Here is a 24030-nt window from a genome sequence, read left to right on the forward strand (position 1 = left end):
GCCCAGGGGCAATGGGACAAGGAAGATTCAGGATGGAACATCAACCAACTGGAAACCCGGGCAGTCAGACTAACCTGCCTTCGATTCATTCAGACTCCGGGGTGAATCTGTCAGTCATGTCAGACAACGCCACAACAGTTGCCTCCATCAACCGCTAGGAGGAACTAGAAGCCAACAGGTGTCCCTGGAAATAGAACCCCTAATGGCATGGGCGGAAGCAAACCTACAAGGGATCTCAGCCGCCCACATCACAGGAAAAGACAACGTCACTGCAAATTACCTCAGCAGAGAGAGTCTAGACCCAGGGGAATGGATGCTGTCGTCCACAGCCTTCAGTTGATCGTAATCCGCTGGGGAACACCAGCCATGATCTTCTGGCAACCCGGTGCAAGGCCCAAGTCCCCAAGTTCTTCAGCCGCAGACGAGAACCACAATCCTAGGGAATCGACGCCCTCGTCCAGACCTGGCCACAGGAAAGACCTGCTGTACACCTTTCCCCCATGGCCACTACTGGGCGGGATTATCTGCAAGATAGAACACCATAGGGGGCTAGTACTTCTAGTGGCCCCAGACTGGCCAAGAAGGCCATTGTACACAGACATGCAAAGACTTCTGGCGGGGAACCCTCTGTGTCTACCTCCACACAGGGACCTGCTTCAGCAAGGACCGATCCTCCACGAAGACCCAACTCCTACACTCGGAGTCTGGCCATTGAGAGGAGTCGTCTGAAGAAGAGCGGATACGTGGGGGCAGTTATTGACACCTTACTCAGAGCACACAAGTTTTCCACGTCCCTAACTTACATACAAATATGGAGAATATTCGAATCCTGGTGTGAGGACCGCAACATCCTTCCGCAGACAGTCAAAATCCTCATGATCCTGGAATTTCTGCAGGACTGCTTGAAGAGGTTGTCTCTCATTTCCAAGGTTCAGGTAGCCGCATTTGCCTGGTTCAGAACCAAAGTGGACGGCATCAGTTTATCATCCCATCCAGACGTTTCCCGTTTCCTGAGAGGGGTTAACCATATCCGACCACTTTTAAAGTGGCCGGTGCCCCTATGGAATCTCAATCTAGTACTAGACTTCTTGGCGGGAGCTTCCTTCAGACCTACACGCAGTCTGTCACTACGGCTTCTGACCTTGAAGACTGTATTCCTATTGGCAATATGTTTAGCCCGTCGCATCTCCGAACTTCAAGCACTATCCTGTCGGGAACCGTTCCTTAGATTCACACCAGGATCCATACTGTTCCCTCCTTCCTTCCAAAGGTGGTTTCTCATTTCCATCTAAAGCAAACCATCTCGCTGCCAAATCCAGATGAGCATAAGGACGCTGAGGACTCGCGCCTTATTCGCTATCTGAACGTTCGCAGACTCCTAGTCTGATACCTGGAAAGATCGGAATCCGTATGAAAGACGGACCACCTATTCGTACTTCACAGCAGGAAGAAACAAGGGAAAGCAGCCTCGTGGGCAACCATAGCCCGCTGGATCAAAGATAAGCCTCCACTTCTACAAGTCAAGGCCCATTCCACAAGGGCCCAGGCAGTATCCTGGGCAGAAACTAAAATGCTGTCACCTGCCGAGATCTGTCAGGCAGCAATGTGGTCCTCCATTTGCACCTTACCAAGGTTCTACCGCCTGGATGTTCAGGCCCTGGAGGACACAGCATTTGCAAGGGCAGTACTAAGTGGGCCACGGGCAGCCTCCCACCCTAGCTTTTGTACATCCCAATGGTCCTGAGTCCATCTGCTACACGCTAGGAAATGGAGAAATTACTTATCTGATAATTTCGTTTTCCTTAGTGTAGACGGATGGACTCGGCATCTTGCCCACAGCTGCCCCAAAATCCAGAAACCTTGGGTGACAATCCCTGAGAGCAAGACAAGCACTGGTAAGACAGGTTTTACCTCTAGTTAAGACACCCACAATTGCCAGGTGTTGCGTTCTTCGGTTGAGTGCACTGGCAGTCTTCAGTTGGAAATTAGTTCAACCAGGCCAAGTTAGTCAAGTTATTAAAAAAACACATAACCACAATTGCTTTTCGAGGAGAATACTGAAGAGCAGAGCTTCCTGCATGGGTATATGTAGGCTGACGTCAGATTGAAATCTGACTCAGTCTCCCAACTATCAGGAGTACACTATACCCATTGTTCTGAGTCCACCTGTCTACACTAAGTATTTGGCAAGATATAATCAATTTTAAGTAGTAGTAATCAAGAAGATGCACTATGCTCATCTTGCCCTTTTCTTCAAAGTAAGAACAGCTTTCAAAATGTTATCCTGTGTGTGGCTTTGACATGTAGAAATTAAGAAAAAGTCTGTTAAATATAGCTGTCTAGTGATTTGGTGGTAGTGGTGGTGTAGCTTGAGTCTTCTCATTTACATGGGTTCTGGTTCTAACTGGCAGTGATGGTGAGTCTTAATCCCAGGTAGCAAATGTCTAGAATTGGATTTGTGTATTAGCATCGGTGAGATGTGTTCAGTTTAGAAATTAGAACCTCAAATTCCAGTTGAATGGCCATGAAAGACATCAATGTGCTTCTGTCCTGCCTATTCCTTTGAATGTCTTGCAGAAGCATTCAGTTGGTAAAAGGCAGCATTAGCTGTAAGTACATAGACTGATTCACATTTGCTGATCCAGACACCCCAGATACATCATGGTTTAGGATTTTGCTAAAATATTCCCATCCATTTTTAGTGAACATGTGCACCCTATTTGAAAAGTTAAATTAGTCTAAGTCCCATGCATCTCAGTTGATCATATTACATTAGTATTAACTCAACTGTTTGCAAGTTGTTACTTTTCTTTCATTTGCATATTGCATACTATTATAGCATGCAGCATTTCTCAAACCCACTTTTGTTTGATTTTTCACAATTTCCCCCTCTGTCCCTGCTCTTCTAAGCTAGAGAAGGCAGTTGCTGGATGACTTCACCTCTTCATAATGTGGTCACTAGCAATATCTAGCATGTTTTATGTATGCTGGTCAACTTGGTTATATTGGTTATTTTGTTTTCTTGCTTAAGATTGAGAAAGTAAGCATGTGCTTTTGCCTAGCTCTGCTGCGCCCCCCCCCCCCCCCCCCCCCAAGTAGTTTATCTGTGATTGCACTGTTTGAATTTCTCCTTTTTAACCTTGGATATAGAAGAGAAGACTTCACTCTTCTCTGATCACATGGCTTTTGACATACCTGAGATCCTAGCTTCTTTTCTTGACTTATCACCATTGGCATCTGTGATGAAACCATCTGATGTGTTTGCAGTTTCAGCAAGAGACGGAGAATTAGCAAGCAGGCCTGTAATGTTCAAAGAGAGGAGAAAATGCTCGGACCAGATCGATATCTCCTGTGGGACTTCTGCAGATTCTGGAACAAGCGCTATATCCAGCGGGATACTTGGCTTAGAATTCTCACTTACCATGGGAACAGATGCTCACCTTTACAATCCATTTATTCCAACTCGTTCTGTTGAAAAAAGTCGAGACTGTGATAGTTTTTTCTTTAAGAAAGATGGAGAACTGGAGTGTATTGGAAGTCAGGATCTCAAGCACTCAACCACTGATGAACTAGATTTCTGTGTGCTGCAAGAGCAAAATCAATTCAAAGGTGAACAAATATCTACCAAACCAACTGAGGTGATGAGCCCTGGCGAGGAATCGCCTGATTCACCTTTTGAAGTCATTGCTGACAAAACACTGTTTGAGTTTCACGGGTCTTTTGGTGACTTGAGTGATTTTGGTGGCAGTATGGTAAAGAACAGTGAGGCAGAGTGGCTAACTGCCTCAGTCCTCCAAAGACGCAGTCGTGAAGTTCAGCTTAGAACACAAAGTGATGGCAGTGTCCCCACTAGCGCTGAGTTGCACACCAGTCCTCCTTCATATTCTTCCACTATATATCAAGATCAATTGGGGTATGCAAGTGACATGCAGCATATGCCAAGCAATCTGTCAAACTGGGATTTCATTCCAAAAATTGAGAAAGATGAGGTAAAGACTTCTGGCATAGTCTATGAGTCTCTGGGGTCTGACACAGCTATACCTGATTCTGAAAATAAAATAGCAGATCTCCAAGGCTTTGCTTGTGTGAAGATTCAGGAAAACTTATGGTGTCCAGGAGACCACAGTATCACCAAAACTAAGAAGCCAGATGAATGTGCTGAAGTAAGCCAAGTGTCCTCACTTCAATCTTCTGCTGTTGTCTTGACATTAAGCATGTCTGCAAATGAGGAAGAAGTTGGGGATCCATGTGGTAGCATGAAAAACACAGACCTGTTTAGAAGTGCATCTAGTACCCCACCTAACCAAGGTACTCCTTCAGGTAATAGCCTTAATATAAAGCCATTACCAGACACTTATGGAATGAAATCAGATTCTAATGCTGTAGATACAGACAGCTCAGGAGAATCTGATGATACAATCATGGAGGACGCTGCAGCCTATCTGGTCTTTAAAAACAAAACAAAGAGAGAGCTCCAGAAGGCTTTTAACATCTCAAGTGCAATGAAACCAGCTTCAGTTGTAAAAGCAGTTGAAACTGGATTGAAGATCAAGGAGGATTTACCCAACAAACTATCTAAATATAATGAAAGAGACGGACAACTCTACAAAATAACAGAAAACCATATTCTTGAAGTTGAGACAGTACCGGGCTCATTAGAAGCTTGTCCTGTCAGAAGATCAGTTAAGGTAGCAAAAATATTCACTGGAACTTCAACATCATCTAAAGATGTGAATAAAGTGTGTGATCCATATGAGGTTATCCTCGATAAATCACTCGAGATTGAAGCTTCAAAGATTTCTACAGAAGTAGCTAAGAAATTGAATAAGACAACATTTTTGTCATCTTTTGAAAGCATAGCTGACCCAGAGCAGGGCAAGGTATTGGATGAAGAGAGTTTTATGGATTTCATGAAGGAGTACTCAACTGTGATGTCTGAGTCAGGGCAACACCATCAGAAAACCACCCCAGAGGCAAACCAAGCTGGGGCTGAAACATCTGGACTCTTTAATGTGACTACTTCAGCAAGAACTGCTATGGAAGGTGATTCGGTCACTTCTGAATTAAAAGACATGGTTGCGGTTGATGGAAAATATAATGCCCAATATGAGAAAACTGGGCTTGATTTCGAACAGGAGCAACAGACTATCAAGGCACTGAAAGAAGTGAGCATGAGCTTGGATGAAGAGTATGAAGGGATATCAACTAGAGAGAAGACACTCATGCAAAAGTTTGAAAATGAGACTACTTTGGTTGTAAAGGGGTTGTCCTGGGCCCAAGAAACGAGTGGGCTATTGCCTGTTTTTGGTCCTGGACCTCATGTCCTAGAAGAGCTCTTGGTCCCCAAAAAGACTTCCTATGAAGAAATGAATTCCAAAGTTGAGCCTACGAAAGACCATGTTGTAGCAAGACTTCTGGCCAAGTTTTCAGGTAACACTTTTATTCCCTTCCCCATGCAGAACTTCAGCTTGTTTACTAGAATTTGGTTAACCTATTAGCCAGTTAATGCCTAACTTATAAAATAGCAATGTGATAGGAAAGTAAACTGGGGTAGTTGGGCACTAGTGAACCTTTTTGACTAGTTCCTTAAGCCACCTTCCATCTCCTTTCCTTCTAGACCAAGAACTTTGATTCCTCATAGGTCTTTCCACATCTGTTTTATTTCTAGCCCTGACATAGATTTTTTTTTTTTAAGTTGGATGTCTATTCCTACACATGTAAGGTTGATGTTCAGTGGTACCATAAGGGTCTTTATAGCCCTGCATTAGTAGCGCATCTCAGATACTGAAGTCCTTACATAGGTTCTTTTCCCATCAATAGGCTGAATTAGCTATGCTGTCTGGGAGTGTGCATGCGACCAAAGTAGGTGGAGATTCTCTCAGTGAGTCACAGAGCTTTGAACTCTGCAGCTGTTTGGTTGTCCCCACATGAACCCAAGTCCTCCCTCAAGTCTTTTTTTTTTTTTTTGCGTGCACAGGGATTTTTCTCTTTTTTTTTTTTTTTTTTTTTGTCATTTTTCAAATTTTTTTGCTACTGCGATTGCTCCGAAGCAGTCTGGCTTCAAATATTGCCAGTGCAGTAAAGTTATGTCCATCACAGATGAGGCCTCACCAAGGACCTGTACAAGGGGATAATCGCTTCCCTTTTCTTACTCTATATTCCTCTCTCTATGCAGCCCAGCATTCTTCTGGCTTTAGCTATTGCCTTGTCACATTCTTTCGCAGACTTCAGATCATTAGACACTATCACCCCAAGGTCTCTCTCCTGCTCCGTGCACATCAGCCTTTCTCCCCTCATCGAATACAGTTCATTCGGATTTCCACTCCTCAAATGCATGAGACTGCACTTCTTGGCATTGAATCTCAGCTGCCATATCTTCGACCACTCTTCCAGCTTCCTTAAATCCTGTCTCATTCTCTCCATGCCTTCCGGCGTGTCCATTCTGTTGCAGATCTTAGTGTCATCCGCAAAAAGACAAACCTTACTTTCTATCCCGTCTGCAATGTCGCTCACAAAGATATTGAACAGGACCGGTCCCAACACCGATCCTTGCGGTACACCACTTAAAACTACTCTCTCCTCATAGAGAGTTCCATTTACCATGACACATTGTCCTCTGTCTACCAGTTTGCAATCCAGGCCTGTATCTCGGCACTCACTCCTAAGCTTCTCATTTTATTCACCAGTCTCCTGTGCAGGACTGTATCAAAAGCTTTGCTGAAATCCAAGTAGATGACATCGAGTGCTCTTCCTTGATCCAATTCCTTGGTTACCCAGTCAAAAAAAGTCAATCAGATTTGTCTGACAGGATCTTCCCCTGGTGAATCCATGCTGCCTCTGGTCCAGCAATTCTCCTGACTGTAGATAGTTCACTATTCTCTCTTTCAACATGACTCCATTACTTTTCCCACCACCGAAGTGAGGCTAACTGGCCTGTAGTTACCAGCCTCTTCTCTGTTCCCACGCTTGTGAAGCGGGACCACCACCGCTCTTCTCCAATCACTCGGCACCACTCTCTCAAGAACATCCTCACTCTCCTACAACACAACGACTGGATGTGTTCCATCGATCTGAAGGAGGCATACTTGCATAAATCCATGTACCCATTCTCCTGGTGCTACCTCTTGTTTTTGGATGCAGAACAAACACTACCAATACAAGGTCCTGCCGTTTGGCTTTTCCTCAGCCCCGAGAGTGTTTACAAAATGTGTGGTGGTGGCTCACCTCAGACAACTGTCAATCCAGATCTTCCCTTATCTGGGCAATTGGCTTTTAGTAGCCTCAGACCCAAATACTCTTAAGAACACAAAGTATGCACGATCAATTGTCTACAAAACCTGGGTTTCCTAATAAATTACAAGAAATCGCACCTACACCCTACCCAGTCACTGTAGTTCAGTGGGGCACATCATCAATATGGTAGCGAGAAGAGCCTACCCTACCACAAGACAGACTCCAGACTCCCTCCTGCCTAGCACAATACTTGCGCAGCCAGTCTCATTCCTCTGCACGTCGAGTACTTCAGCTGTTGGGTCATAAGGCAGCAGCTATTCATGTCATGCGTCGCTTACAATGGGGCCTCAATGGTCTCAATTCCTACAACTGCTAACAACCAAAATACTGCTAACCAAACCAATGGCCGAAGACATTCAGTGGTGGCTCTCTCCCACCAATCTATCCATGGGAGCACCCTTTCGGGTTCCTCCTCACTTCCTAATACTCACGACAAATGCCTCCAGGAAAGGTTGGGGAGCCCATCTCACCAATTTCAAGACACAAATTTGCTTTGGCTGTTTCTCACCATGGCAGAAGTCTGGCTTCAAATGCTACTCCTTCTGCAGACTCAAGAGTTTTTTTTTGTGTAGCATTTGGGGTTAGGACATGTCTTGTAAGACATTTGCTAAGTTGTCAGACAGGACCATCAGGTTCCAACAACTGAGTCTTCAGGATCAGGACATTGCTGCCAAAAAAAAGTCCAGTCTATCAGCGTGAGCACCAGCCACTGGAGATACTTTGGTGCCAAAGGAGCCTCAACCCATTGTGACATCTAAAGTACAAAAAAAAAATATAGACCCATTCTCATTACTCTGCACCTGAGAAGGATTCCCTGGGGTCAAGCTCAGGTCCTGTGGAATCATGGCACAGAACAGACGTTCTTTGATGCATTGGTGTCCAACTCTTTTGGTACAGTGACCTGATTGTTTAGAGCATGTGAGGGCAATTCTAGTCCTCTGGCCACCAATCCAAGTCAAGTTTTCATAATATCACTAATGAATATACATGAGATGCATGCATCCATCTCATGAATATTCATTATAGATATCCTGAAAAACTGACTGGTGGCCCTTTGAGTGGAATTGTCCACTCTTAGCATAAGGAGTAGGACTTTCTAAGATCCATTTCCTAAGTAGCAATAACATTCTTATTGAAATCAGGTAATTATTGTTCTACATGAACAAACCAAGGAGGCAAAAGGGTCAAGACTTTACAGGATTTGTAAATGGGCCATCTTTTGCGGAATGACCTTAGAGCCACCTACTTGTCAGGCAAAGAACATCCTAGCAGATTGTCAGATTCTATTTATTTATTTTGAACTTTTATATACCGACATTCATGTGCAAACAGTACATATCATATTGGTTTACAGCGAAACAAAGCATAAAACGAGAGCCTTACATCAAACAAGGTTACAAGAACTGGGATCAAATATAACATGTAAATAATATGGTCTTCCTGATATATAGCAGGCAAAAACTAGGAAAGATAATAAGTCATGAGGGAAACTACTCCTCAGTGACCAGGAGCTAATGGACTGAGGTAACAGTGAGAAGCAGGACCTGTCTATGAGGTAGGGTCTGGTTTAGAGTTCAGTAAACTTAACTGAAAAACTTGATGGAAAAACGTGACTGAAAACTTGACAGAAACAAGACCTGTCTGCGAAGTAAAGTCTGGTTAGAAGTTCGGAAAGCTTGACTGAGAAGGTATTCCTGTTATAATGGGAAAGGCAGATGGGTCCTATGAATTTACTGAAAAGCTTGAGCAAATAGCCAGGTTTTGAGGTTTGTTTGTTTTTTTTAAGGTGGTCAAAGATCTTTCTTGCCGGAGGTCTGGCAGGAGAGCATTCCAATGCGAAGGGCCAGCTGTGGAAAGAGCTCGTTTCAATAAGGAGGATTTGATAGGGGGGGGGGGGGCGTAAAGTGTTTCTATAGGCAGATCTGATTGGTCTGGCGGAATTGTGGTGACGAAAGGGGATATTTTTTATTTATTCTAGACCTCATGAGTGGTTCGTGAACAGTATTTTCCTGAGTGGGAAATACCTGGCAGATCTGTTCACCCTTATTGGGGAAAGTTCCCTGCTTTTACTCTAGGAGGTAATTGGAGGGTAGATTAGCCTCAATTGCTGCCGCCTTTCACTTGGATCAGGTCTGCTATGCACACATTCAGATATTCCTGGTTGCAAAAACTCTGAAGAGACCAAGGAACTTGTAACCCCTTTTTGGCAGACAAAATCCTGTTTTCTCCCCTCTCCTTCAGGAGTTATCAATCGGGGAAACCGATCCAGTTAGAATTGAGGTTAATCACACGATACTTATTCATCCCACCATCTGGTCAGCCTCATTCACTTGCCTGGATGTTGAAAGGGACATAGTTGTGGGGGGGTTTTTTGTTGGGTTTTTTCCCATTAATAGCAGGGCTGAATTAGCCATGCTGTCATGGGATCTGTCAATCAGGTCCAGGAGGCGGAGCTTTATTAAGCAGAGGTTTGACTTTTTAGTCTCTGCGGCTACGCGTGTGTTCCTGCGCAGGAAAGTAACAGATTCTCCTCAGTTTGTTTCTTTCTGCGCACGGGATCGCAAGCGGAGCTAACTTTCTCCTCAGAAAATGTCGAAATCTGAATTCAAGCGTTGTCACTTCGGCAAGGTGATGTCTGTCAAGGATGGCCATTACAGATGTTACCGCTGCCTCGGTGCCAACCACAACGCGGGGGAATGTGAGTTTTGTGCTCGCATGTCCCCTCAGGCCCAAAGACAACGGGCCTACAAAATGAAATAACTTCTCAGCCTGTCGGAGCCATTGGAGGTTCATTCCTCGCCGGGACCTGCGACGAGACCCACTCCTCCTCACAGGAGAGCGGCATTGTGGGATCCTCGTCCCTCCAGGCCTGGAGGGAAAGAGGTAATAAAACAAGCGAGGCCGTTGGATCAGGGATCTGATCCGACCGATCGGCCTCATTGAAACAACCGGCACCGCATGACCATGCGAGACGGGCGTGAGATACACCGTCTCGGGAATGAGCCATGGAGCCCCAAATCCTACCAAGTGACACGGTGCCGAAGATTCCAGCGCAGAAGACAGCCCCGAAAAGACCGGCGCCAAAGACATCTGCGCGCAGCACGGAGCCGAGACCATCAATTACTAAACAAGAACCCAGAAACGGATCAAGGAGTCCATCATGGGATAGGCAAACACCTACGCCTCTAAAGATACAAAAATTGACACATCCAAGCCGAAGTGGCCTAAAACGGAGGCATCAATCTCCACAATTATCCCACTCCACCTCTTGTGACTCTACGCCACGGCATTCCGAGACTTCATCAAGGGGATCTAGACCTAAACATAAGGTCACCATCAAGGGATAAACCTCATGTGGCGACGGTGCTTACCCATCGCCACAAACATCATTCGCTTCATAAAACATTTCCACATAAGACCTCAGAATGGGACGTCAGCCCCTCTACCTCAATCTCTTCCAGGAGTAAACATCCTAAAGCATATTCACATAGGTCGCTGATATATCTCACATCTTATAATGCATCCACCTCTTCAAGCAGCTCTTCTAGGAGAATGAGAGAACTCACAAACCAGAGCACGTCCCACCTTCATTCTCTGCCAATACCGGCAGAAAAGACACCACATCCTTCACCACACCAAACTGGTAAATCCGTCATGCCTCTTAAAACGAAGGAGGCTTTTTGGAAGTTATCGCAGTCTCTAGCAGGTTTCTATGAGACCCTAGAAGCCTCCTTCAAAATGTCAAATCAACCATCGAGCTCTAGAGAACAGTGTGTCTGTTTCTCAAGGGAACAGTCTGTAGAACCTCCATCACAGGTCCCAGACCTGCCACAATCTCCAGTTACAAAACAGGATACACCGGTAGATTCCACATCTCCTTCATCCTAGACGGGGTTTCTTTCGGATCCACAGGAACAACCACAAGAACCATATTCTCTGCCTGAGAAGCAAAGAAGACTATCTCATTCCAATGCTCCACTGGGTAAAGATCATAAATGTCTCGACGATTTCGCAAAGAAGTCCTTTCGATCCTCCCTGCTCAGAGCCCGTATCGGACAACATCAATTTTACATAGTCCAATACCTCTGTCTGCAACAGGTGAAAACTCTTCTGCCACCCTCGACAGAACTTTCGGGTTTCCCTCAGCCAATACAGAACATGAAAGAAGGCTCATGCCATCTCTTGAGATCTATTTATGAATCCTTTGAAACATCCTTCCATATCTAGGCTTCCGCAATAGCTGCGTGCAGAATAGCATGGCTTGGAGCAAGTGCTGTACGAGAGGACGTCCACGACAAACTGGCGAACTTACCATATTGTGGTGACAACTTGTTCGGTAACCAACTGCAGGAAACAGTTTCACAGTTAAAGGAACAATCGGTAGCAGTACAATCTTTGGTTAACCCTCCGGCTTATTCCTCCTCAAACAGGAGGTATTATCCTCCCGTGCGAAGACAACCCTGTCGAAGGCAATTTCGCCCATATATACAATACAGGCTGTCTGCTTACCAACAGCCACAAAGACCACAAGTCTTGCAACAACAATCCAGAAGAGGTAGACCTAGAGCTCAATGTCCCCAGGGGCAAGCAGCGGTGACTACATCAAAGCCTCAGGTGTCTTTTTGAGCTTGGCAGGGCCACCTCCTCCTCTTACAGCCAACGTGGGGAGGATACAATTCTTTACCCAGGCTTGGTCCCACATTTACATCAGACCACTGGGTACTGGACATCGTACATCAAGGATACTACCTTCATTTTTCCTCCAGTCCACCCCTTCCATTCCTACCTTCTGCAACAAATACCATAAGGTATCACCTTCAACTATCACAGGAAATCGCCCAACTACTCGATCAGCGAGCAATACAACACATACCCCGTTCCTCCTGGAACACAGGGTATGTCCCCATATTTCCGCATTCCAAAGAAAACAGAAGGGCTAGGTCCCATCTTGGATCTACGGGAACTCAACAAATACCTAGTGAAAGAAAAGTTCAAAATGGTATCCTTAAAGTCCATTCTACCCCTCCACCAACCCAATGACTGGATGTGCTCCCTAGACCTGAAGGATGCTTATACACATCTTGATGCACCCAGTGTCCTGGAAATACCTGTGTCTTTTCAATGCAAGGGCCAACATTATCAATATAAAGTTTTACCCTTTGGTCTAGCAACTGCACCCAGAGTTTTCACAAAATGCATGGCAGTGGTGGTGGCCCACCTCAGGAAACATATCCAAATTTTTCCATATCTGGTCGATTGGCTCCTAGTGGCATCAGATCCACAGACACTACAATCTCAGGTCCATCAAACGATTCAGTCTTCAGACCCTGGGCCTGGTGGTCAATTTCCAGAAATCCAACCTCACACCAACTCAGTCCCTACAATTTATTGGTGCATTCCTGCTCACTTATCAGAGCAGAGCTTTTCTTCCAATGGACAGGGCAAACATCCTAAAAAAGTTATTCTCTGAAATGCTCCCTGTTCCACGCGCAGGTCACCAGAGGCAGGCAGAGCTCCGGAGTCTCAATGCGTGGATGAGACAATGGTGCAAGGAAGAGGGATTCAGTTTTGTTAGGAACTGGGGAACCTTTTGAGGAAGGGGGAGTCTCTTCCGAAGGGATGGGCTCCACCTTAACCAGGGTGGAACCAGACTGCTGGTGCTAACCTTTAAAAAAGAGAGAGAGCAGTTTTTAAACTAGAACAAAGGGGAAAGCCGACAGTCGCTCAGCTGCGCATGGTTCGGAGAGAGGTATCTTTAAAGGATACTAATGATGCATTAGAATTAGGGCATCCCGACAGTGAGGTTCCAATAATTAGAAAAGTAGTCCAAGTGCCTGTAACTAAAAACTCACCTGAGCTAAAAAATTCTAACTTATCCCTATCAATTAAAAAATAGAATAAAAATACAAACAAAAAACAAACTTTGAAATGTTTGTATGCTAATGCCAGAAGTCTAAGAAGTAAGATGGGAGAATTAGAATGTATAGCAGTAAATGATGACATAGACTTAATTGGCATCTCAGAGACATGGTGGAAAGAGGATAACCAATGGGACAGTGCTATCCCAGAGTACAAATTATATCGCAATGACAGAGAGGAGCAGTCGGGAGGAGGTGTGGCGCTTTATGTCCAGGATGGCATAGAGTCCAACAGGATAACTATCCTGCATGAGACTAAATACAAAATTGAATCTTTATGGGTAGAAATCCCTTGTGTGTCAGGGAAGACTACAGTGATAGGGGTAAACTACCGTCCACCTGGTCAAGATGGTGAGATGGACAGTGAAATGCTAAGAGAAATTAGGGAAGCTAACCAAATTGGTAGTGCAGTAATAATGGGAGACTTCAATTACCCCAATATAGACTGGATAAATGTATCATCGGGTCACACTAGAGAGATAACATTCCTGGATGGAATAAATGATAGCTTTATGGAGCAATTGGTTCAGGAACCGACGAGAGAGGGAGCAATTTTAGATCTAATTCTGTGGAGCACAGGACTTGGTGAGAGAGGTAACGGTGGTGGGGCCGCTTGGCAATAGTGATCATAATATGATCAAATTTGATTTAATGACTGGAAAAGGAACAGTGTGCAAATCCAAGGCTCTTGTGCTAAACTTTCAAAAGGGAAACTTTGATAAAATGAGAAAAATTGTTAGAAAAAAACTGAAAGGAGCAGCTACAAAAGTAAAAAAATGTCCAAGAGGTGTGGTCATTGTTAAAAAATACCATTCTAGAAGCACAGTCCAGATGTATTCCACACATTAAGAAAGGTGGAAAGAAGGCAAAACGATTACCGGCATGGTTAAAAGGGGAGGTGAAAGAAGCTATTTTAGCCAAAAGATCTTCATTCAAAAATTGGAAGAAGGATCCAACAGAAGAAAATAGGATAAAGCATAAACATTGGCAAGTTAAATGTAAGACATTGATAAGACAGGCTAAGAGAGAATTTGAAAAGAAGTTGGCTGTAGAGGCAAAAACTCACAGTAAAAACTTTTTAAAATATATCCGAAGCAGAAAGCCTGTGAGGGAGTCAGTTAGATGATCGAGGGGTTAAAGGGGCACTTAGAGAAGATAAGGCCATCGCGGAAAGATTAAATGATTTCTTTGCTTCGGTGTTTACTGAAGAGGATGTTGGGGAGGTACCCGTAATGGAGAAGGTTTTCATGGGTAATGATTCAGGTGGACTGAATCAAATCACGGTGAACCTAGAAGATGTGGTAGGCCTGATTGACAAACTGAAGAGTAGTAAATCACCTGGACCGGATGGTATACACCCCAGAGTTCTGAAGGAACTAAAAAATGAAATTTCAGACCTGTTAGTAAAAATTTGTAACTTATCATTAAAATCATCCATTGTACCTGAAGACTGGAGGATAGCAAATGTAACCCCAATATTTAAAAAGGGCTCCAGTGGCGATCCGGGAAACTACAGACCGGTTAGCCTGACTTCAGTGCCAGGAAAAATAGTGGAAAGTGTTCTAAACGTCAAAATCACAGAACATATAGAAAGACACGGTTTAATGGAACAAAGTCAGCATGGCTTTACCCAGGACAAGTCTTGCCTCACAAATCTGCTTCACTTTTTTGAAGGAGTTAATAAACATGTGGATAAAGGTGAACCGGTAGGTATAGTATACTTGGATTTTCAGAAGGTGTTTGACAAAGTTCCTCATGAGAGGCTTCTAGGAAAATTAAAAAGTCATGGGATAGGTGGCGATGTCCTTTCGTGGATTGCAAACTGGCTAAAAGACAGGAAACAGAGAGTAGGATTAAATGGGCAATTTTCTCAGTGGAAGGGAGTGGACAGTGGAGTGCCTCAGGGATCTGTATTGGGACCCTTACTGTTCAATATATTTATAAATGATCTGGAAAGAAATACGACGAGTGAGATAATCAAATTTGCAGATGACACAAAATTGTTCAGAGTAGTTAAATCACAAGCAGATTGTGATAAATTGCAGGAAGACCTTGTGAGACTGGAAAATTGGGCATCCAAATGGCAGATGAAATTTAATGTGGATAAGTGCAAGGTGATGCATATAGGGAAAAATAACCCATGCTATAATTACACAATGTTGGGTTCCATATTAGGTGCTACAACCCAAGAAAGAGATCTAGGTGTCATAGTGGATATTACATTGAAATCGTCGGTGCAGTGTGCTGCGGCAGTCAAAAAAGCAAACAAAATGTTGGGAATTATTAGAAAAGGAATGATGAATAAAACGGAAAATGTCATAATGCCTCTGTATCGCTCCATGGTGAGACCGCACCTTGAATACTGTGTACAATTCTGGTCGCCGCATCTCAAAAAAGATATAATTGCGATGGAGAAGGTACAGAGAAGGGCTACCAAAATAAGGGGAATGGAACAACTCCCCTATGAGGAAAGACTAAAGAGGTGTTAGGACTTTTCAGCTTGGAGAAGAGACGACTGAGGGGGGATATGATAGAGGTGTTTAAAATCATGAGAGGTCTAGAACAGGTAGATGTGAATCGGTTATTTACTCTTTCGGATAGTAGAAAGACTAGGGGGCACTCCATGAAGTTAGCATGGGGTACATTTAAAACTAATCGGAGAAAGTTCTTTTTTACTCAACGCACAATTAAACTCTGGAATTTGTTGCCAGAGAATGTGGTTCGTGCAGTTAGTATAGCTGTGTTTAAAAAAGGATTGGATAAGTTCTTGGAGGAGAAGTCCATTACCTGCTATTAAGTTCACTTAGAGAATAGCCACTGCCATTAGCAATGGTTACATGGAATAGACTTAGTTTTTGGGTACTTGCCAGCAGAATCTTCTATCCACACAAATGGTCCTTACATCAGGACGTAGCGAATGAGATTTTCGCATATTGGGGATCTCCGGCCATAGATCTATTCTCCACAGAACTCAACAGGAAAGTAAAGAACTTCTGTTCATTGAACAGCCCACATCGGATAGCATAAGATGCTTTCCTAATTCCTTGGACAGGGGACCTACTTTATGCTTTCCCACAGATTCCTCTTCTCACTCGGACAATTAAAAAATGCATACAAGACAAAGCAAATCTCATCTTAATAGCTCCAGCATGGCCCAGGCAGCTGTGGTACACTTACTTCTCCGCCTGTCCATAGAACCTCCAATTCTACTAGAGAACAGAGTCTATCTTCTCTCGCAGGACGGGGATCCCTCCTGCACCCGATGCACAATTCCCTATACCTGACAGCATGGAGATTGAGCGGACAATACTGATGGAAATGGGCTTATCCAGCTCGGTTCAAGATATCATCTTAGTGGCTAGGAAACAGTCCACCAGACGAAACTACCACTTCAAGTGGAAGCAGTACGAGACTTGGTGTGCATCTCACCAGTGTGACCCATGCCACTGTCCGCCGTATAATGGAATATTTGCACTCCCTTTACTCGACGGGTCTAGCGACAGCTTTGATACAAGTTCATCTCAGTGCAACTGCCACCTTCCACTCTCATATTGATGGCTGATCCATCTCTACACACCCGATGGTTTCTCATTTCATGATCGGCCTATCCCATCTTAGGCCTCCCACAGCAAAACTACCAGTTCCTTGGTACCTTAATATAGTCTTGGAACAACTCGTGTAACCACCAATTGAGCCTATGGACACTTCACACATAAAATACCTTACATGGAAGGTGGTCTTCTTGATGGCAGTCACATCGGCGCGCAGAGTTAGTGAGATTCAAGCGTTGGTGCATTACACTGCACCAACTACCTGCAATTCTTTCATGACAAGGTGGTGCTTTGCACACATCCTTCTTTCCTACCGAAGGTCATCTCCGCCTTTCATCTTAATCTATTGTCTTGCCGACATTCTGTCCCAAACCACATCAGAACGAACGAGAAAAGTTGCTCCACACTTTGGACTGTAAAAGAGCCTTAGCGTATTACAAGAATAGAACTCACTCAGACACTAGACCTTCACAACTCTTCCTCACCTTTTAATCCTAACTTTCCCGGATTACCGGTAGCCAAGAGGACTATATCCAGCTGGATTGTACAATGCATAAAGTTTTGTTACGCAAAGAGAAACCTTCAACTTTCTTCGGCCCCACACGCACATCAGGTCAGAGTGATATCGGCATCCATCGCCCATTTGCAACATGTTCCGCCCTTTGAAATATGCAAGGCGGCAACTTGGTCATCGCTACATACTTTCACATCGCATTATTGCATAGCACAACAAACGGCTGAAGATGCCAGAGTGGGCCGCACAATACTGCATACTCTTCATAAGTGAACTCTAAGTCACTCTGTCCACACTCCACTGTCACGCCTTCAAAGATCAAACAAATACAAATAAGGTGTGACACTAGCTCGGGACTCCCAAGACAGCATGGCTGATTCAGCCTTGCTATCAACGGGAAAAGCAAGTTTGCTTACCGTAAACAGTGTTTCCGTAGATAGCAGGATGAATCGGCCATGCGATCCCACCCACCTCCCTGGACAAACTACAGGATTTCACCTACTACTATGCTACAGACTGAGGAGAATTTGTTTTTCCAGTGCGGGAACCCTCGCGCAGCTGCACAGAGCAAAGCTCTATTACAGCTTTGAGAAGCTCCGCCTCCCGGGCCTCAACGGACAGCCCAAGACAGCATGAGAAATTCAGGATGGTGTCCTTAGGCATTATGCTTCCCCTTCTTCAAGCAGGAGATTGGCTCTGTTCTCTGGATCTTCAAGACGCTTACGCTCACATTCCAATATTCCCTCTTCATCTCAAGTTCCTGCGCTTCCGGGTGGGTCATTAACACTTTCAATACCGGGTTCTGCCATTTCAGACTTGGCACGGCACCCCGAGTATTCACGAAGTGCCTAGTGGTGGCAGCGGCCCATTTACGCAAGGAAAGCATACACGTTTTTCCTTATCTGGACGACTGGCTCATCAAATGCCAATCAAGACAAGGAGCTCTCACTTCTCTCAAGCTCACAATCAATCTGCTTCACTCATTGGGTATTCTAATCAACTACCAAATATCCCACCTGACTCCATCTCACCTCCTACAATTCATCGGAGCAGATTTGAACACGTAATAAAAGCCTTCCTCCCGAAAGACCGCGCAGATACGTTTCCAAATTGGCAAAATCTCTGTGCACAAGGAAAACGGCGACAGCCCATCAGTTCCTAACTCTGCTAGGCCACATGGCTTCCACAGTCCATGTCACTCCTATGGCCAGATTAGCCATGAGAATAACGCAATGGGCATTGAGATCACAGTGGCTCCAAGCCATTCAACCACTATCATCTCAAATTCAAATAACTCACCAGTTACGTTTCTCTCTCCTCTGGTGGATGAACACAAACAAGTTGCTCACAGGCCAACCTTTCCAGCAACCAGTTCCACAAGTGACCTTAACTACAGATGCATTCACCTTAGGTTGGGGAGCGCATGTAAACAATCTTCAGACTCATGGTACTTGGACAAAACTCGAAGCTACATTTCAAATCAACTTCCTGGAGCCTCGAGCTATACTTGATGCGCTTTATGCATTCAAGGATTGCCTTTCACACAAGACTGTTCTATTACAAACAGACAACACAGTTGCTATGTTGTACCTGAGCAAACAAGGGGGTGTACAGGTTCTTATCTCCTTTGCCAAGAAGCCGCACAAATTTGGGACTGGGCCCTGACACATTCCATATTTCTCCGGGCCACTTATCTAGCAGGCATACACAACATAGTTGCAGATCGCCTCAGTTGTCAGTTCCATCCCCACGAGTGGACCCTGGATCCTTTAGCGACCAGGATATTTCAAAGTTGGGGTCAGCCAACAATGGACCTCTTTGCATCCGAGCTGAATCAAAGTGAACAGATTCTGCTCCTGCACAAACAGAAATGTTAGCCAAGGATGCATTTGCTCACCCCTGGAACTCAGGCCTTCTATATGTGTATCCCCCGATACTGCTAATAACCAAAACTCTAGTGAAGCTACAACAGGACAAAGGATCAATGATACTCATAGCTCCGTATTGGCCTCGACAAGTATGGTTTCCCAACACTCCTTGATCTCTCGATCAGGGAACCAATTCGCCTGGGCACAGCACCCACTCTCATAACTCAGGATCAGGGCAGGTTGGGCCACCCCAACCTTCAATCCCTATCCCTCACAGCCTGGATGTTGAAAGCTTGATCCTTCAACCACTCAATCTTTCAACTAATGTATCTCAAGTGCTTATAGCCTCACGAAAGCCTTCCACACGAAAATCATATTGTAAGTGGAAAAGATTCAACTTATGGTGCATGCAGATCAGTATTGATCCATTCTCCTGCCCCACATCTCTATTGGACTATCTCTGGCACCTTTCAGACTCTGGTCTCCAGACCTAGTCAGTAAGGGTACACTTAAGTGCTATCTCAGCTTACCATAAAGGAACAGGAGATGCCCCGATATCAGCACAACCTCTTGTCAGTAGGTTTATGAGAGGTTTACTTCACCTTAAACCCCCTTTACGGCCACCAGTCACAGAATGGGACCTTAATGTAGTACTAACAAGGCTCATGCGTTCTCCCTTTTGAACGCATTGATTCCTGCTATGTAAAATTCCTTACATGGAAAGTTCTATTCCTAGTAGCTATTACATCTGCTAGAAGGGTTAGTGAATTACAAGCACTTGTAACATACCTTATACCAGGTTTCTACATGACAGAGTGGTACTCTGTACTCATCCTAAATTCCTTCCCAAGGTGGTTACTGACTTCCACTTGAATCGGTCTATAAATTTGCCCACATTCTTTCCCAGACCTCACTCACACCAAGGCGAAAGAGTTTTTTGCATACCTTAGACTGTAAATGCGTACTAGCATATTATCTAAAATGCACTAAAGTCTATAGAAACTCTACCCAGCTCTTTGTTTCTTTTGACAAAAACAAACCGGGTAAAGCAGTGGGCAAACAAACACTCTCTAACTGGCTAGCAGATTGTATAGACTTCTGCTATGAAAAAGCAGGCCTTTCCCTCCAGGGATGAGTGAAGGTGCACTCAGAGCAATGGCAATCTCAGTAGCACACTATCATTCTGTACCAATTGCTGACATCTGCAAGGCTGCAACATGGAGCTCTCTTCACACATTTGCAGCTCATTACTGCCTGGACAAGGAAGGACGACAAGATTCAGCCTTTGGACAATCTGTCTTAAAGAACTTATTTCCAGTATAATCCCAACTCCTTCCACATCCAACCTGCTGTGATTTCAGGCTGCCTCATTTTTTCCAACAGTACACCAGTTGCTGTGCCTGTTGTACAAGTTGTACACTGTTGGTCCAAAACAAAGATGACTCAGCCTGTAGCTTGCTAATTACCCATATGTTAGGACTATCATCCTGCTTGTCCTGGGATAAAGCAAAATTGCTTACCTGTAATAGGTGTTATCCCAGGACAGCAGGATGTAGTCCTCACAAAACCCACCCGCCACCCCACGGAGTTGGGTCCGCAACATTTTATTTTTTTCTAACGCTTATTGCTACAAACGAGTCTGAAGGGAGACCCCTGTGGCTCGAGGGATCATGGCATGCTAGGCATGCTCAGTGGGCTCCATGTGCCAGTCAAAGGTTTCTAGAAACTTTGGACGGAGCTCTGTTACGGAAAACTTTCTTTCAGTGACGTCGCCTATATGTGAGGACTACATCCTGCTGTCCTGGGATAACACCTATTACAGGTAAGCAATTTTGCTTTGTCTCCTGTCGACATTCGCCAGGCTGAGAAGTGGTTCTCCTTACACACTTTTTCCAGGTATTGAGTGGATGTGCAGACCCAGAATGATGCAGTCTTTGCAAGTGCTATTTTTGACATGACCACAGGCAGCCTCCAACCTTATTCGGGAGTAGCTTGGGTACATCCCACTGGTTCTGAATTCATCTGGGCGCTAAGAAATGAGAAATTACTACTTACCTGATCATTTCCTTTTTCTTTAGACCAGACAGATGAATCCAGCTTCCTGCCCTTGGCTGCCAAATAATTGCCTTATGGTCCTCCTGCATGGTTATGTGTTCCAGGGTTTACTGGTAAGTGCTCGTCCAGTCCTTAGACTAGTGTTTCCTGTTGGCTGAGTACTGAAATGGTTATCTGTTACTAATCAAGTTTTTGCTAGCCTGTCCACAGTTGGCTTTTGAAGAGAATACTGGCAGGCTGATGTCACTGCAGAAATATATATACTGTGGTGTCAGCTTTACTTCGTCTCCATCTGGTAGAGGTGCATAACCCACTGGTTCTGAATTCATCTGTCTGGTCTAAAGAAAAGGAAATTCAGATAAGTAGTATTTTCTCATTTCTCACAGGACAAGCAGGATGGTAGTCCTCACATATGGGTGACATCACAGGATGGAGCCCAATCACAGAACACATTTGTCAGTTTCTAGAGCTTTGACTGGCACCTATTGGGCATGCCCAGCAATGCACTGACCCTGCATCCAGCAGGGGTCCCCCTTCAGTCTCTCTTTTTTTTTTTTTCCCACGCGGCAGTAGCCACATAGGTTAAGGAGCTCTCTTGAGATTCCTGACAGGAATTTTCCTCATGGAACTTCTTCAAAAATTTTCAAAAAAGTGTACCCCATAGGGGTCTCATCGATATCTGTACTCCACGGTCGAAAGGTAAGGTTTTACCCTTGTTGCGGTTGATTCCCGTTGCGTTTTCCCTTCAGGGCCTACTGGCCATCAACCGTACCGCGGCTAAATTTTTGTCGGAGCCATGGCATCTGGTTTTCGTCTGTGCCCCGATTGTCCTCGGACAATGTCCATCACAGACCTGCATAGAGTTTGTGTATTGTTTGGGGTCCGACCACGATACCCTAATGTGCACCAAAACTGCCCAAATGACACCAAAGGGCTGTAAAGCCTGTTTGGAGAAAATGGAGTTTATTTTACATTCAAAACTCCTGACTCCATCGACCGCTTCGACTTCGTCTGAGCGGGTGCCATCGACATCTCACCGGCATAGACTACTCGGAAGGTGTCGACGTCTTTCTCATCACCTCAGGAGAAGGACAGAGGAGAACATTGTGAAAAGCGTCTGCACCGGCATCAGAAGGCTCAGTCTGCCGAACCAGGCAAGACCTTGGCATTGGTGTTGATAGAGCCACCGACGAAGAAATCCCATCCAGAGAAGGCCCCATCCTCTGCGACCGTCCTCTGCGACCGTGTCAGACGTTCCCCCACCTTCATCGTGCAGGGAGCCGTGATTCCACTTTCACCGGTGGATCCTCCAGCTACGCCAGTGCTACCTCCTACTCTGGTGCCGAAGTTCCCCGCCCCAAGCTTCCGTGAGTAATTGGATCGGATGATCCAAAAGGCCATCTGTAAAGCACTGCAGGGCTTCCAGCCTCCATCGATGCTGATACTTGTGCCCAAGCCAGTCACCGATCTAATTCCTATGGCGCTTGCACCGCTACTGGGTAGATTGGATGCGTTGCTCTGTGCCCTTCCACCGATGGAACCAAAAACACTGGTATGTCCTCTTCCTTCGATGCCAATACCTGTCATCAGAAGACAAAACATAGATACCAATACCGCCATCTGGAATTCTGCCATCCATCGATGTCACCGGTTCTGTCGGTGCCAACTCAGATACCATCGATGCCTAGGCCTGGTCCTTCGGTATTAATGCCTTTTCTCCCTTCTGAAGATCCTCAGGGAGCTGGTGATCAACTTTATAATCCTTGGACTGATGATTCTTCCCAGGATACAGATCTGCCTTCAGAGCCATCTCCTCCTGAAGAGAGAAGGCATTCTCCTCCAGAGGATCTGTCCTTAACTTTATCAAGGAAATGTCTGAAACAGTTCCATTTCAGCTTCAGACAGAAGAAGATTCAAGGCACAAGATGCTGGAAGTACTCCATCTTCTTGATGCTCCTAAGGAAATCAAGTCAATTCCCATTCATGAAATCCTAATTGACTTGCTAAAGAGGAATTGGGAGCATCCAGGTTCAGTGCCACCTATCTTGTGCAGTCAGCTCCTGGGTTTCAAAGATCACAACTGGATCATCACTTTGTGGTTGTGGAATTAGTCCAGATAAAGGCAAGACGTTCCAAACCTCATTCCTCTGTACCTCCAGGGAAGGAACAAAAGTCCCTAGATGCTTTTGGCAGACAGGGTTTTCATGGCTCAATGCTTATATCTCACATTGCTTCCTACCAGTTGTATATGACCCAGTATAACAGAAACCTGTTTAAAAAGATACAGGATTTATCTGAATCTTTACCTGACCAGTTCCAGGATGACCTTAATGCTCTTGCTCAGAAAGGCCTGGATGCTGGTAAGCATGAGATCCGCACTGCGTACGACATTTGACACTTCCTCTAGAATGTCTGCAGTGGGGATTAGTGCAAGAAGGTGGGCCTGGTTGAAATCCTCCGATCTCAGACCAGAGGTACAGGACAGGTTGGCTGACCTGCCATGTGCTGGAGATAATCTCTTTGGAGATAAAATTCAGGAGACTGTGGTGCAGCTCAAGGACCACCATGAAACGCTGCGTCAACTTTCTTCAGTGCCTGCTGAGTGCTCGTCCACCTCCAAGAGGACATTCAGATGAGACTCTAAACGACCGGCCTATAAACCAAGAAGGTATTATCCTCCGGCTTTCCAAGGTCGCCCTTCCAAGCCTTATCAGAAGGGCCAGTCCAGGCAGTCCCGGCCTCAGAATACCCAACCTGCTCCTCAGCCAGTACCAGAGTCAGGGTTTTGACTCCTTCCTAGAGAGCATAGGCCAACTTTCTCTTCCATCGGT

General features: G+C 45.1%; 1 protein-coding gene across 1 annotated transcript in view; it reads left to right on the plus strand.

The window, feature by feature from the left end:
- Positions 1-24030, plus strand: part of RTN3 (reticulon 3) — a 139916-nt gene that overhangs the window by 50349 nt on the left and 65537 nt on the right. The window contains exon 2 of the mRNA XM_029614685.1: positions 3268-5430. Coding sequence (XP_029470545.1) covers positions 3268-5430 — 2163 coding nt within the window. The remainder of the gene's footprint in view (positions 1-3267; positions 5431-24030) is intronic.

The sequence above is a fragment of the Rhinatrema bivittatum genome, chromosome 8 (genome assembly GCF_901001135.1).
Source record: "Rhinatrema bivittatum chromosome 8, aRhiBiv1.1, whole genome shotgun sequence".
Classification (NCBI taxonomy): domain Eukaryota; kingdom Metazoa; phylum Chordata; class Amphibia; order Gymnophiona; family Rhinatrematidae; genus Rhinatrema; species Rhinatrema bivittatum.